A 14,978-nucleotide genomic window follows, 5' to 3' on the forward strand; every position below is an offset into this window, starting at 1 on the left:
TGCACAGCCTTGAGAATATACTAAAACACACTGAATTCTATACTTTAAAGGGATGGATTTTATGGTATGAATTGTGTTTCAATTTAAAAATCAATTATATTATTATATATACCTGCCTAAAAGAAGAAAGATATAAATCGTAATTTTAAAACTACCATTTAAAATTGCATCAGAAATCTCAAATATCTAGTAATATAGCAGTAAAAAGATATTCAAAACCACTACATGAAAACTAAAAATCATTATAGCAGAGAAATTAAGGAAAATATAATAAATTGAGTGATATGCCATTGGGTCTTCTTTAATAAGAAGATAAAAAATATGAACAATAAAGTGGCAATAAATACATATCTATCAACAATTGATTCTAAAATCAAAACAAAACAAAATAAACCAGCAGAACAGAAACAGAGTCATAGATATAGAGAATGTTTTGATAGTTGCCAGATGAGAGGGGCTTTGGGGGGGATGGGTGAAAAAGGTGAAGTGATTAAGAAGTACAAATTGATAGTTACAGAATAGTCATGGGATGTAAAGTACAGCGTAGGGAATAGGGTAGACAAAGAATATTATATGCATGACCCATGGATGTGAACAACAGTGTGGGATTGCCTGAGGGAGTAGGTGGGACTGGGTAGAGGGGGACAAAGGGGAAAAAATGGGACAAATGTTAATACCATAAACAATAAAGTATATATAAAAAATTTAAAAATTCTTACGATGTTCAAAAAAAGATTCACTATTATAAAGATGTCAATTCTCCCCCAAATTAATCTTTAGCTTTAACCCAATACCAGCAGGGTTGGTTTTTTTTTTTTTTGAAACAATATACTGATTATAAAATTTACGCAAAAATTCAAAAGAACAAGAATAGTCAAGATAGACTTGAAGAAGAAAACATAACTGGGCAACTTACTTAACTAGATAGCAGGACTTGTTATTAAATAATAGATATTGAGAGAGTGTGATATGGGCATAGAATAGATATGTTAACCAGTAGAATAGGTTAGAATCTAGAAGTAGATTCCATAATGAAAATTGTGTCTTGACCCTGACCTCAGACTCTACACAAAAGTTATTTACAAATATATGACTGATTTAAATGTGGAAGGAAAGCAATAAAACCTTTAGAAATGAAAATGGATCTTCAAGACTTTGGAATATGTTGATTTTGTAAACAGAACACAAAAAGTGCTAATTATAAAACCATTTGATGCATTTGACCATGTTAAAAGTAAGAACTTCTGTTTATTGAAAGATACCATTAAGAGAGAGAAAGGCAACCACAGAATGTGAGAAAAAATTGCACTACATATACCTGGCTGTTATGGGCTGAATTGTGTCCTCCCAAAATCTGTATGGTGAAGTCCTAACCTCTACTACCTCAGAATTTGACCTTATTTGAATTTAGAGTCTTTAAAGAGATAATTAAGTTAAAATGAAGAATTAGGGTGGGCCCTAATCCAATATGAAATTAAGACACAAACACAGAGGGAAGACCATGTGAAGACACAGGGGAGATAACTATCTGTAAGCCAAGGAAAGAGAAACCATCTCTGTTGACACCTGGATCTTGGAATTGTAGCTCACAGACTTGGAAGAAATTTCTGTTACTTGAGCCACTTTATCTGTGGTATTTTGTTATGGCAGCCTTAGCAAACTATTACACTAGCAAAGAACTATTATATATAACATATAAAAAACTCCTATGTATGTTTGAAAAAGAGAAGTTATTAGGAAAATGGGCACCAAGATTAAATAGACCCTTCAAAATGGAGGCTATCCAAATAGTCAAGAACATATGAATGGGTATTTACTAAAAATTAATATATAGGAAGAAGGTTTGATTTTGGGTGTGGGCACACAATACAATATACAGATGGTGTATCATAGAACTGTACATTTGAAACCTATACACTTTTATTAACCAATGTCATCCCAATATGTTTAATTAAAAAGAAAAACATTAATGAGATATCATTTTATAAACACCAAAAGAACTTAAATGGAAAAGAAAATACCAGACCTGACTGGTGTGGCTCAGTGGGTTGAGCATTGTCCTTCAAACCAAAAGGTTGCAGGTTCTATTCCCAGTCAGGGCATGTGCCTAGGTTGTGGGCTAGGTACCCCATTGGGGGCATGAGATAAGCAACTGATTAGTGTTTCTCTTGCACATCGATGTTCCTATCCCTCTTTTTCCCTCCCTTCTCCTCTCTCTAACAAAAATAAAGAAAATAAAGAAAGAAAAATAACACCAAATATTGATGAGGCTGTGCTTCAGCCATTACTCTCAAGCATTAATCTGAATGGATATTGTTGCAACTACTTTGGAAAGCCAGCAATATTCACTAAAGCTTAACATAAACATATTCTGTGAGCCACAAATTCCCCTTCTAGGTATATGCCCAACAGAAGTGTGTATGTGTGCTCACTAAAAGACGTATATTGGAATTTTCATACTACAGCTATCATATTAGCCCTAAACTAGAAACCAGCCAAGTGCTTATCAGTAGTTCAGTGGACAAATAAGTGGTGTTATACGGACCTGACAGAATTCTATAGGGTTGGCAAACTTTGTCTTAAAGGCCAGATAGTAAATATTTTAGGCTTGCAGGCCATATGGTCTCCTTTGCAAGTACACAGCTCTATCTCTGTAATTCGAATGCAACCATAGACAATGTATAGATGACTGGGCTTAGCTGTGTTCCAATAAGACTTTATTTACAAAAAGGTGGCTGGCCTATGGACCACAGTTTGCAAACTCCTGCTATAGAGTAATGAGAATAAATGACCTGCAACTGTACACAACTTTATGAATGTATTTCTCTAACATAATGCTCAGCAAAAGAAGCCAGACACAGAAAGGATAATATTGTATTATTCCATTTATATAGGTTATAAAAATAGGTAATAATCATGAATGGGTTGAATTGTGTCCCCCCAAAAACATGCATTGACCTTCAAATTCTTGGTCCCTGTGAATGTGAACTTATTTGGAAATAGGATCTTTGCAGATATAATCAGGTTAAAATGCAGATCCACTTTAATCCCATATGACTGGTGGTATTAGAAGAGAAAAGATTCATAGTAACAGAGAGAAAAATTCCATATGAAGATACAGACACAGAGAGAAGTAGCATGCAAAGAGAGAGGCAGAGTTTGGAGCTGCCACAAGCTAAGGAACTTCTGGAGCTATCAGAAGCTGGAAGAGGCAAGGCAGGATCCTCTTTGAGAGGGTAGCAAGTGAGTGTGTTGTGCCAACAGCTTAATTTCAGACTTCTAGTATCCAGAACCATAACAGAATAAATTTATACATTTTTTAAATCACCCAGTTTGTGGTACTTTGTTATTGGCAGTCCTGGAAAAACAATATACTAATCTATGCTATTAGAAGTTAGGATAAGGGATATTCTTGACAGAGGTGACAGAAAGGGGGCATAAGATTGGTTTTTAGGGGTACTAATAATTCTCTGTTGCACAATCTAGGTATTGGTTACATGGGTATGTTCATTATGTAAGAATTCACTGTTCTGTGCATTTACTACATATGTACTTTATTTATATATACTTAAATTAAAAGTTGCACAAAAGGGAAACATTAGCTTTTTATATATAGTTAAATTAAAAGTTATGCAAAAAGAATTTGAGTTAAAAATGTAGGTTCTGATCTTGGCTCTGATATGTACTGTCTGCTGTGATCTGTGCAAATTACAATTTCTCTGATCTTTAGTTTCCAAATCTGTAAAATGAGGAAAACAGTGTCTCTTAGCAACATTGAACACCAATGATCAGTTTTTAAAAAGTGTCATTAAAGTACCTGCTTAAATGTTTGTGTTTAATAAGCAAATGAAGAAATGTTTCCATGACACTATTCTTCCCTGACTCGCCGCCTTTTTCAAAGGCTACTTTTTTCATATTTTCCTTACTCTTCTTTCTTTCTCTGATTTCTAAATGTTGGAGTTACCTAAGAGAGTCTTAGGCCTCCTTTTTTTCTGTGTACATTATTTTTCTAGGTGATGTTATCTGTATTCAAGACTTTAAATGCCACTGATACATAAAGAGGTCTACTGAACATCTCTATTTGGGCATTTCTTAGGCAGTACAATTTTTCAGATCTGATCTTGTGATCTTCTCTCCCTTTCTCCATTCTGCATCTTCTGTACCTATTTCTCTCCCAGTCTTTAGTTCATTTAGTGGTCCTACCACCTGTCCATCCACCAAGTTGCTCAAGACTGTAACCTAAGAATCATTCTTGATTATTTCCTTTCTCTTATTCCATTTCTGATATGTCAGCATGTCCTGTCATTGTCCCCTAAATATATCTTGAAAGTGGTACCTTGTAGGTTTTCAGTAAGTATCTATTGAATGATATTGGAGGAATACCTACTTAGATGGGATTAAAAAGCAAATGAAAAAGGTATATGTGAAAATGTTTTGTAAATTAATGAATTGTTTTCTAAATGTTACCATTATTGATAGTATACCATCTTTTAGAAGGAAGTACTTTCCTTTTTCCTTTTTTTATCAAAAAAGGGGGAAAGCTCATGGTGTATATGTTTAGAAATAAAAAAGAAAGTAGGGTTTCTTCCTAGCTTTCAGTGATCCCCTTTTTCTTAGAACTTACTACAACATCACAGAAGTAACTTGTTTGCCTTATTTATACTACATTTTCCTCAGATCTCCATTCTGGTCACTATTTTCCCGACAACAAAAATATCAGGAACCAAAATGACCTTTTAATCAGTCTCAAAATCAAATTCCCAGAAGGATGGAAATACCTCAGTTTTAGAAGACAATTTAGAGCCCTGGCTGGTGTAGCTCAGTGGATTGAGCACAGGCCTGAGAACCAAAGGGTTGTCTGATTCCCAGTCAGGGCACATACCTGGGTTGCAGGCCAGGTCCCCAGTAGGGATTGCATGAGAGGCAACCACACATTGATGTTTCTCTCCCTCTCTCCTTCCCTTCTCCTCTCTCTAAAAATAAATTAAATCTTTTTTTTTAATTGAAAGACATAATTAAAAGAAGAGAAGACAACGTAGAATTATGACTGCACTAAGATAATATAAACTCAGAACTATAAGATAGCCATATTTTTCCAGGTATGGAAAGGATCCTAGATAGGTGGATGGTGGACAAGAAGAGTAAAGGAGACATACAGAGAGAAGCAAAGGGGAGAATGCTACAGCCAGAGTTCTGATGACTTTCCACTTCTTGCTTTCAGTCCCTCCTGATGCTTAGCTGCATTACTACCTTTGGATTCTGTGAGATATCTCTGTTCATGTAATGCATTTCAAAACCCTACCTACTACTTGTTCTTAAAAATACCTTGAATAGTTTCTGTTACTTGCAACTGTAGGAAAAAGTTGGGACATTTATTATACTTCCTACTAGCATGAGCCTGTTATAAAGGTCAAAATTCCCCACATATTTAGCACAACACTGTGGAAAACAGATAAAAGATACTTCTTCTCAGACAACTGTTTTATTACATATGTGCACACACACTTAAAATACACAGTCATTGCAAATCTTATGAACATCCTGATGGTACAGTTCGGTTCTTATGTGCCAGTTAATATATTCTGAAATAAAGATACATAGTTATGCCTCTAAGTATAACATACGTACACAATCTGCATTATCTTTCTCAGTAACTGACACAATGAAGGGGTCAGATTTACCCTCCTAAGGCTGTGAAAACAAAATTTAGGCTTTCTCAAAACCAAATTTTAGTTTTTCTGACTTCTTGTCAGACCATGCTATTAAGTGATACAAACTGATATTCAGTTCAGAGAATATAGTTGCTAGATGGTTATTTCCAAATGTGTTTGCAAGTTCAATAAATATTTTAATATGATATATTGTCAAATTATAGGACTATCTATAAAACAAAAGCATATACCTAAGTGTACATAATATAATTATTTGTATGTTTTCTATAACTCTTTGAAAATGTCCTTTCAGCAGTAGTTTCTCATATATAGTAATAGTACAAGAGATAAGTTGTTTTTAGACTTTAGAAAAAATATTTCTGCTTTTTTAAAGATACAGCAATGCAAAAAAATACTTTTTAGTTGCAAAAAATTTTAATATTTTTTCAGGCCAGTTCTTAATATGGAACATTAGACATTTAACCTTCTTATCCTTTAAATGCATTCTCAATAAGAAGTATGGGCTTTGTTTAATTTGAAGAAAATTGATTTGACATTAATAGATTCATTTGCACTTTCTATGCCAGCCAGAGTATGAAAATTTAATGTACTTGAAGAATGCAAGGATAAAACCAGTGCTCAAGCACTTTGGAAGTGTGCACATTTAAATGCTAGTCAAAAGGAAGTCTGCTTTTCGTTATATTCTTTAGTGTATATGTGCATTAAATTGAAAAATCAAGAACTCCAATTCATCAGTGTGATCCTTTTTTGATAAATAAAAAACAAAATTTTTGTATGATATTTCACAAAAAAATAAAAGAAGATGCTCTCATTTAAAAAGTAAAATCGTAATGTGCATAAATCTATGATTAACATAAATCAGGAACTGCAAAAATCTAAGTAAAACTCTTTTAGCAATATTAACTCCAGTAGCTTGTGCACAGAGCAAATTATTTAAATTTAAAATTAGGATGTGAGGCTAAGTGTGTCTGGCTATTTTCAGTTTTTTTCCTGAATTTTTTTAAGCAACTGACCCTTGCTCCAGCAGCAATTAATTGACACCCGTAAAGTAATTTTAAATATTTCTTTTAAGTATATTCCTAGGTGACAATGTGAATTTATTTTACTTTAAGTGTTTGGAACTGGGAGCTTTAAAAACATACTTTAATTATATGTAAATTAATATAATATGTGATAAAACCATGAAAATGTATGAATTTCAGATTATGATAGTGATGGAATATGGAATCCCTTTACAATACACCTGAGAGTACAGCTTAGGTCAATTATTTCTGAGAAACTTATCTTTCCAATTATAAACCTCTGTAAGCTTATATTTGTTAATAAGACAAATTCAGACAATTCGAGGAACTTAGGGAGTGGGGTCAGAGCAGAGAGTTCACAAAATTATAGTAAAAAGTTTTTTTCATTTAGGTAATATCCATATACTAGTATTTCATTACAACACTTGTATACAGCCTTAATTCCTGACAAGACTTGATAATTTTTCCTTAAAGTTTTGGGGAGTTCCCAGAATCTATAAAATTAGAACCCCAGATCCTAGTTAGTTTTCACCCTTGGGAACAAACGCGTGTAATCATTGTACGCCATCTTGTGGTAACGTTTAGAGATGCAGCTGTTAGAAGTCTGGATTAAGGAACAAAGCAATTCCTTATCCCTGTAAAACAACAAGCAAAGCATTTCCTCCTTGTCTTCCCAACCCCAAAACAGTAGGTTCTTTTCCTAAATAAATGAAATATATTACCTGTGGAGAACTAAGGCAGCAGTATAACTAGGGAGACAGGATGGTTGAAAGATCAGGCTCTGGAATTAGACCTCTTGAATTAGAATCTCAAATTTGCTATTTATTATCTGCATAGTTTTGAGTGTATTACTAACCTCCATATGAATTAATTTTCTCCTATGTGAAATGGGGCTAGAATAGGACTGACTTAGACAACCACAGATGAAGAGACATTTGAAGAAAATCTGGATCATATGAAAGAAAGCCCCAAATAAGCAAACAGAAATTGAATGAAAGAGCAACAGGGTATTTCAGGAATGTAATAAAATGTAACATAAACTAATTAGTAATGTCAGAGAAATTAAAGATTAAATTGCAACCATAAAACAGAATAGGATGCCATGAAAACAAGCAATAACTAGAGCAAGTAAAAGGAAATAAAAGCTATGATTGAAAAAAATAGCTTAGCTGGAGGGCCAGAACATAAAGTCATTACAATCTAAATGAAATCAAAGAAACAAGGAGACATAAAATAAAAGACAAAGGGGGGCAGTCTAGGGGTCTGATAGCTAACTAAGAAGTTTTCCATAAAAGGAGAAAAAACAAACCAGAAGACATAATTTGTAAAATTTTGTACACTTGAAACATAAGTCTGCACATCAAAAAGACAGTGCCAGTTAGGATAAATGATAGAAGATATACAAAGGAGGCATAATTACAATATGTCAGAACTCATGGTTAAAGAAAAAATCATAAATGTTTCTAAGAAACAAAAACCAAAGTTGTGTTAGTTTTTGTATCAGCAACACTGGATGCTAGAAGACAATGGACTTAAAAAACCAGGGGAAATGATTCTGAACCCCATGTTCTGTACCCAGCCAAACTTTCAAGTCTGAAAGTGACATAAAGATATCTTAATACATTCAAGGATTCAGAAAGTTTAACTGTCACACATTCTTTCTTAGGCAGTTTAGGGATGAGCGCAATAAAACAAAACAGTCAACCAGGAAAGGAAAAGTCAAAGAATCCAGGAATAGTGGGTTCAGTCCAGGAGTTGAATGAAAGGAAATTCCAGGGTGACAGCTATAAAATAGGCCTAGATTGTGTTAGAAGGAGGACAGGGGACTCAAGGAAGGTGATATCTATGAAGGGAGAATAAATGGGTGAAGTGTCTCCATATATTTGTGTTTTTGAAATAGTGAATGAATTTAAGGTAGGTATTGCTGGACTAAAAGGACGGCAATGCAACTTAAGGGACAACAGCATGCTGCTCAAGAAAGAAAAGCACTCCCCTTGATTGTCCATAAAATATATTTTTACCTTCTATATATCTCTCAAATCAGTCTATTCTTTTTGACTCTACTTCTCCCTCCACCTAGACTGAGTTACTTTCATTTTCTTGTATAAACAACTGCAGTAGCTTCTAACTAGTTTTCTCCTATTTATTTATCTTTCAATTACAGTTTACATTCAATATTATTCTGTATTAGTTTCAGATGTGCAGTAGAGTGGTTAAACAATTACATACTTTACAGTGGTCCTTCCAATATTTCCACTACCCACCTGGCCCCCATGCAGTTATTACAATATTAGTGACTGTATTCTCTATGTTGTAATTCACATCTCTGTGACTATTCTGTAACTACCAATTTGTACTTCTTAATCTCTTCACCCTTTTCAACTAGCCCACCAACCTATCTCACATCTGTCAGCTGTCAGTCTGTTCTTTGTACTATCAATCTGTTTCTATTTTATTTGTTTATTTTGTTCTTTAGATTTCACATATAAGTTAGTTTTCTTGCATCCATTCTGACCCCTCTCAAATCCATTTTCCTTAGTATACTCCATAGATTGATTTTTTAAAATGCAAATTCAATTACGTCCCTTCTTTGGTTAAAACACGTCAGTGGCTCCCCATAGCTTTTACAATAAAAGATCCAAACCATTAGCAGGTTCCATACTGTCACGTGGTCAATCAGTCTGTATGTAGCAGTGGGGTAGCTAACCTTCACAGAACTGGCTATTTAAGAACACAAGAGACCCAAATGGATTTAGATAGTTTATTACTTACACAGACAGCAAAACAAGATCAGTGTGGTATCCACTGCTTGCTGGAGGGGCCAGGTGATGCGAATGGTGGGTTACTTTGTTTTTGAGGAGTCAACTCTAGGTTGTAGCTAGCGGTTTCATAGCCTGCAGCCCTACTTGGAAGGGGCAAGGTGAAAAGTCCTATGCCTTACTGGAACCAGGGGGCAAATGAGAAACTTGTGGCAGCCACGTGCAAGATAGGGAGCCTCCTGGAGGATAAAGAGACAGATGAGAAATTGCCTTTAACTTCTCACAAGACTGCCTATCCTGACATGTCCCAAGGAGAATCACAGGGCATTCTGTAAGTAGTTGAGGCTTCCCTACATGGCCTGTGTGGAGACATGCAACGGCCAGAGTGCCCTACAAACATAGGCCAGCCTTTCTACCACTACGGTCTCATCTTGTACACTCAGTTGTTGAACATCAACCACACTGACGTTTCAGTTTTTCAGTGCTTTCTCTTGTCATAGAGCCCTTGGGTATGCTACTCCCTCTGCCTGGAACACTTTTCTACCTCTTTTCCTTGTTAACCCCAACTCTTACTCCTCAGCCCAATTGTCACTTCCTAGGGAACTGATGTGTTATCAAATAGCAGTGTACCTCTTTTATAGCACTCAGAACAAGTTTAATTTTATAATTACAGTAGAATCTTTAATTCATGTAATAGAGATTAATTTATCACTTAATTTTAAAGTGCTTACACATACTTAATTGTATCTTTTTATCTCTGTGAGGTAAACAAAACAGGTGTTATTTTTAATCTCTGTTTTTTACAGACAAGAGCCCATGTTAAGAACTTGTGTTTTCTTACTCTAGTTTAGGGTGCTCTATATTTTTCCACTGTGGTATTCATGTAAATACATTAAATATAAGACAGCATACAGGAAGTAGAGAGGGACAAAGAATATGCCATAGCAGCTCAAAGGATAGAGAAGTCACTTCCAGATGGGGTGATTAGGATAGATCTCCATAAATTCTGATAGACAAGGAAGTGCAAGTCTTTGAAGACAAGAGGTAATATCAAGGGTACGATCATAGAAAGGCTTGAGACTGTTTGAATAATGGCAAGTGAATGTGTTTTGGTGGATGTAAGGTTAGTACAGGTGCTGGAAAGGAAGGCTAGAATTATATTATGGAGGACCTTCAATAAAGAATTAATTTCATTGGCAGCAGGAAGTAGCTAATGTTTCTAAGTGGACAAATGATCTGATCAGAGTTGAACTTGAGGTAGATTAATGAAATAACAGAACATAGAATAAATTGTAGCATTGTGGGACTAGATTAAAGGAAATAGGGTAACTAAATGAGAGATGAGATCATGATCTGGGCAAAACTTTGCAAGCCATGGCCCACCTTGTAAAGTGTTAATGTCAAAACTTTTCAGCCAGTAATGCTGGAAGCACACCTGGATCTGAGGAAAGTTGGGTATTGGAAAGCACAGCACTGGCAGAACTGTGAGTCATCTCAGGGAGTTGAGAGGAGCTTATCTGAGGATTTCAGCTTGAGCTGGGTGATTCATAGGAGCATTTAGAGAAAGCAGAGGTGAGTTCTGGATTGGGTGCTCTCAGAAAGTGGAGTATTGGAATTTGGGTATATTTTATCTTGGAGATGGGAAGATGAAAGAAATAGTAGTCATTTGTGTTAGCCAGAAGAGGGAGACGTTTAGTTACTTTTCTGGTTCTTGAGTGTCCTTATCTCTAGTTTCGGAATTGTACGGGAGTCTTATCTCTGTCTTCTACAGTCTCAGTGGCCTTATCTGTGTATTGTTTATATTATTCCAAACTTGTTTATGTTCAGCTGGGAACACTGCTGTTCAGCTGTTAGCTTCCATTTGCCAGGAAAATTACTTAATCAGTACCAAATACATTGATCTGCTTAGCCCTCAAGGTGTCTAGCCAGTTGCCTCATATGGTGAGCAGGTCATCCATTTAACCCAGGGTGCTATACATACACAGTATTATCCTTGTCTAGATGTGCCATGCTTTGAGAAAGGTTGATGGAGCAGAGACACTGAAAATGAAGAGTAAAAGACCAAGAAAGGTTAAAGGTTTCAAAGCTTTTCACTGTCTACACTTCTAGTCATTTAAAATCTATGCTTCAGCAAAAATAAACTAATTTCTGTTTCTACCATCTGTCATGTGCTGCCTTTGGATATTATGTCCTTAGCCTGGAACATCATCCCCTGATCCCCTTCTCATATATACATCCTGTCTGTCCTTCAAGGACCAGTTCATATGTTTCTCCTTCCTCCTTGATACTAGTGAGAGCTAAGATCAAAGAGCCTATTTAAAATATAATTAATGAATAAATTACATATTCAGATATTTTAATTCTAGCTTTGGGGATCAAGTTGGAAGCAATCTCTCCTTTCTGTGAATTTACACGGCAAATTTACTATACCCCTAAGATACTTATTTCTAACATTTATTAAATATGTAGTGCTCTGTCTCCTAGCAGCTATCAATGACACCATCAAAATGCCATGAAGTTTGCATCTTTCCTAGCTCTTGTGGCTTAAGTATAAAGCAGCAAAAAACTTTCAAAACTCCACCCTTATTCTTACCTCATTTGGGACAAGAAGTACGAGTTACTCTGTGTCAGGGGTGCTAACAAAAGCTTATAGGTGGCTCAGTGTTCCTTGTGGAAACCTGAGTTGGGGCCAACAATGGGGCAGGGACTAACTTATCAGAACTATCTTTTAAAAAATTACATATTAAGTGGGTTAATATTGGAGGAAATGTGAAAATCATAATCTTCTTGTACTGGCTGAAAGAAAAAAGATGATATAAATTAATTATATTTAAGTATAATAATAAATGTAGTAAAAATAGATCTATCTTATATTAATTTAGGAACGACTACTCGCAAAAAACCTGGAAACCGAGACTGTAACCATCACTGTAAAAATAAACAGACGTGTGGACATGACTGCTGTAAGTTATATAAAACAAGTGTATCTCAGGTTTTAAAAATTGGAAGGTCTTTGATAAATAATAATTACATTCTAAATATCTATGTGTGATATTTATATTATGCAGCTTATAACAAATAATTTTCTTTCTTTTGTGGGAAACATGAAAAAAGTAAATATTAGATTAGAAATTTTAAAGAAATTTGGCTTTGTATGAACAATAGCTAAAGTATAACCTAAAGAATCTAGAATTTCTTTTCATAGGTAAAACTGGAGTGGCACAGAAATCAGAAATGAAAGGGCCGACAATTTCTTCATATTTATCGGATTTAAGAAACAGAAATGCTTCATCTCTTCCTCCAGTTAAACGTCTCAAGGTTAGTTTTAATAATATTTATCCCTTGTTCTGTAATTAAATGTATGTGAATATTCCTTTGTTGGGTCTCAGTTAGGTAGACATCAACAGTGTACTTTAGGTCTTGACTAGGAATATGACCATTAGTTATGATAGTGTTTCTAAAGGGAAAGGTGTTATAGTTCTTTTTTTTTAAGTATATTTTATTGATATGCTATTACAGTTGTCCCATTTCCCCGTCTTCATTCCCCTTCACCCTGCACATCCTCTCCCACCCACATTCCTCACCTTTAGTTCATATCCATGTGTCATAAGTTCTTTAGCTTCTACATTCCCCATACTATTCTTGCCCTCCCCCTGTCTATCTTCTACCTACCATCTATGCTACTTACTCTCTTTACCTTTTCCCTCTTTCTCCTCCTCCCACTCCCCCACTGATAACCCTCCATGTGATCTCCATTTCTGTGGTTCTGTTCCTGTTCTACTTGTTTGCTTAGTTTGTTTTTATTTTTGTTTTAGGTTTGGTTGTTAATAACTGTGACTTTGTTGTCATTTTACCGTACATGTTTTGTATCTTCTTTTTCTTAGATAAGTCCCTTTAACATTTTTTAAAATAAGGGCTTGGTGATGGTGAATCCCTTCAACTTGACCTTATCTGAGAAGTACTTTATCTGCCCTTCCATTCTAAATGAAAGCTTTGCTGGATAGAGCAATCTTGGATGTAGGTCCTTGCCTTTCATAACTTGGAATACTTCTTTCCAGCCCCTTCTTGCCTGCAAAGTCTCTTTTGAGAAATCAGCTGACAGTCTGATGGGAACTCCTACATTGGTAATTGTCTCCTTATCTCTTGCTGCTTCTAGGATTCTCTCCTTCATTTTAATCTTGGCTAATGTAATTTTGATGTGCCTTGGTGTGTTCCTCCTTGGGTCCAACTTCTTTGGGACTCTCTGAGCTTCCTGGGATTCCTGGAAGTCTATTTCCTTTGACAGATTGGGGAAGTTCTCCTTCATTATTTGTTCAAATAACTTTTCAACTTCTTGCTCTTCCTCTTCTCCTCCTGGTACCCCTATAAGTCAGATGTTGGAACATTTAAAGATGTCCTGGAGGTTCCTAAGCCTCTCCTCATTTTTTTGAATTCTTATTTCTTCATTCTGTTCTGGTTGAATATTTCTTTCTTCCTTCTGGTGCACACTGTTGATTTGAGTCCCAGTTTCCTTCCCTTCACTGTTGGTTCCCTGTACATTTTCCTTTATTTCACTTAGTGTAGCCTTCATTTTTTCATCTAATTTGCAACCAAATTCAGCCAATTCTGTGATCATCCTGATTACCAGTGTTTTGAACTGTGCATCTGATAGGTTGGCTGTCTCTTGGTTGCTTAATTATATTTGCTGTGGAACTTTGTGATATGTTCTTCCATTTGGGCCATTTTTGTGTGTGTGTGTTGTTGTGACTGTTTTGTAGTGAGGAGCAGAGCCTTAGGTATTCACCAGGGTGGGCAACCCAGTCTCTGGGTTGTGATGTTGTATGTGGGGGCGGAGTCCAAGAGGGAACAGTGGCACTTGCTCTGCTCTCTGTAGGATTTCAGTCCCTTCCACCACTTCCCCCAAGCAATCCGGGCCCTTCTGGTGCTGATTCCTAGGTGAGTGGGCTTATGTACGTTCTAGGACCCTGTGGGTCTTTCCAACGAACTCTCCTGTGAGGATGGGAGTCTCTCCCACTGCCTCAACCTCCTCGGGTGTTTTGAATCAGTGATTGAGGCTTTATTTTCCCATGCTGGGACCCTGGGTTGCGTGGTCTGTCTCGCTCCCCAGTTTCGCCTGGTTTATCTGTGTACGAATGTGGGACCACCCGGTCAGCCAGCCACCTTGCACGCAGTGCCTCACTTCACAGTTGCCACCTCACTGGGTCTTCCCATTGCCACCCCACACCCAGGGTCTGCCAATTGCCATCTTGCACTCCTGGGGTGCCTTGCACGCCTGGTGCCACCGCTTTTTATGCTGAGACCCCTCTCCCTTCTCTGCCCGCCATTCGTACTGGTCTGGATGAATGTGTCTATTTTAACTCCTTGGTTGTCTGACTTTTATACAGTTTCATTTGCTGTCAGTTCTGGTTGTTATTTTGTTTCTAAATTGTTGTTGTCCTTATTTTGGTTGTGGGAGGAGGCACAGTGTGTCTATCTATGCCTCCATCTTGGCCAGAAGAAAAAATGTTATAGTTCTTAATAATCAA

General features: G+C 36.2%; 1 protein-coding gene across 1 annotated transcript in view; it reads left to right on the plus strand.

Moving 5' to 3' along the window:
* Positions 1-14,978, plus strand: part of HFM1 (helicase for meiosis 1) — a 91,111-nt gene that overhangs the window by 56,949 nt on the left and 19,184 nt on the right. The window contains exons 30-31 of the mRNA XM_045847142.1: positions 12,336-12,416; positions 12,659-12,771. Of these exons, the coding sequence (XP_045703098.1) occupies positions 12,336-12,416; positions 12,659-12,771 (194 nt within the window). The remainder of the gene's footprint in view (positions 1-12,335; positions 12,417-12,658; positions 12,772-14,978) is intronic.

The sequence above is a fragment of the Phyllostomus hastatus genome, unplaced genomic scaffold (assembly GCF_019186645.2).
Source record: "Phyllostomus hastatus isolate PE091 unplaced genomic scaffold, TTU_PhHast_1.1 phas_contig_524, whole genome shotgun sequence".
In the NCBI taxonomy this organism is placed as follows: Eukaryota; Metazoa; Chordata; class Mammalia; order Chiroptera; family Phyllostomidae; genus Phyllostomus; species Phyllostomus hastatus.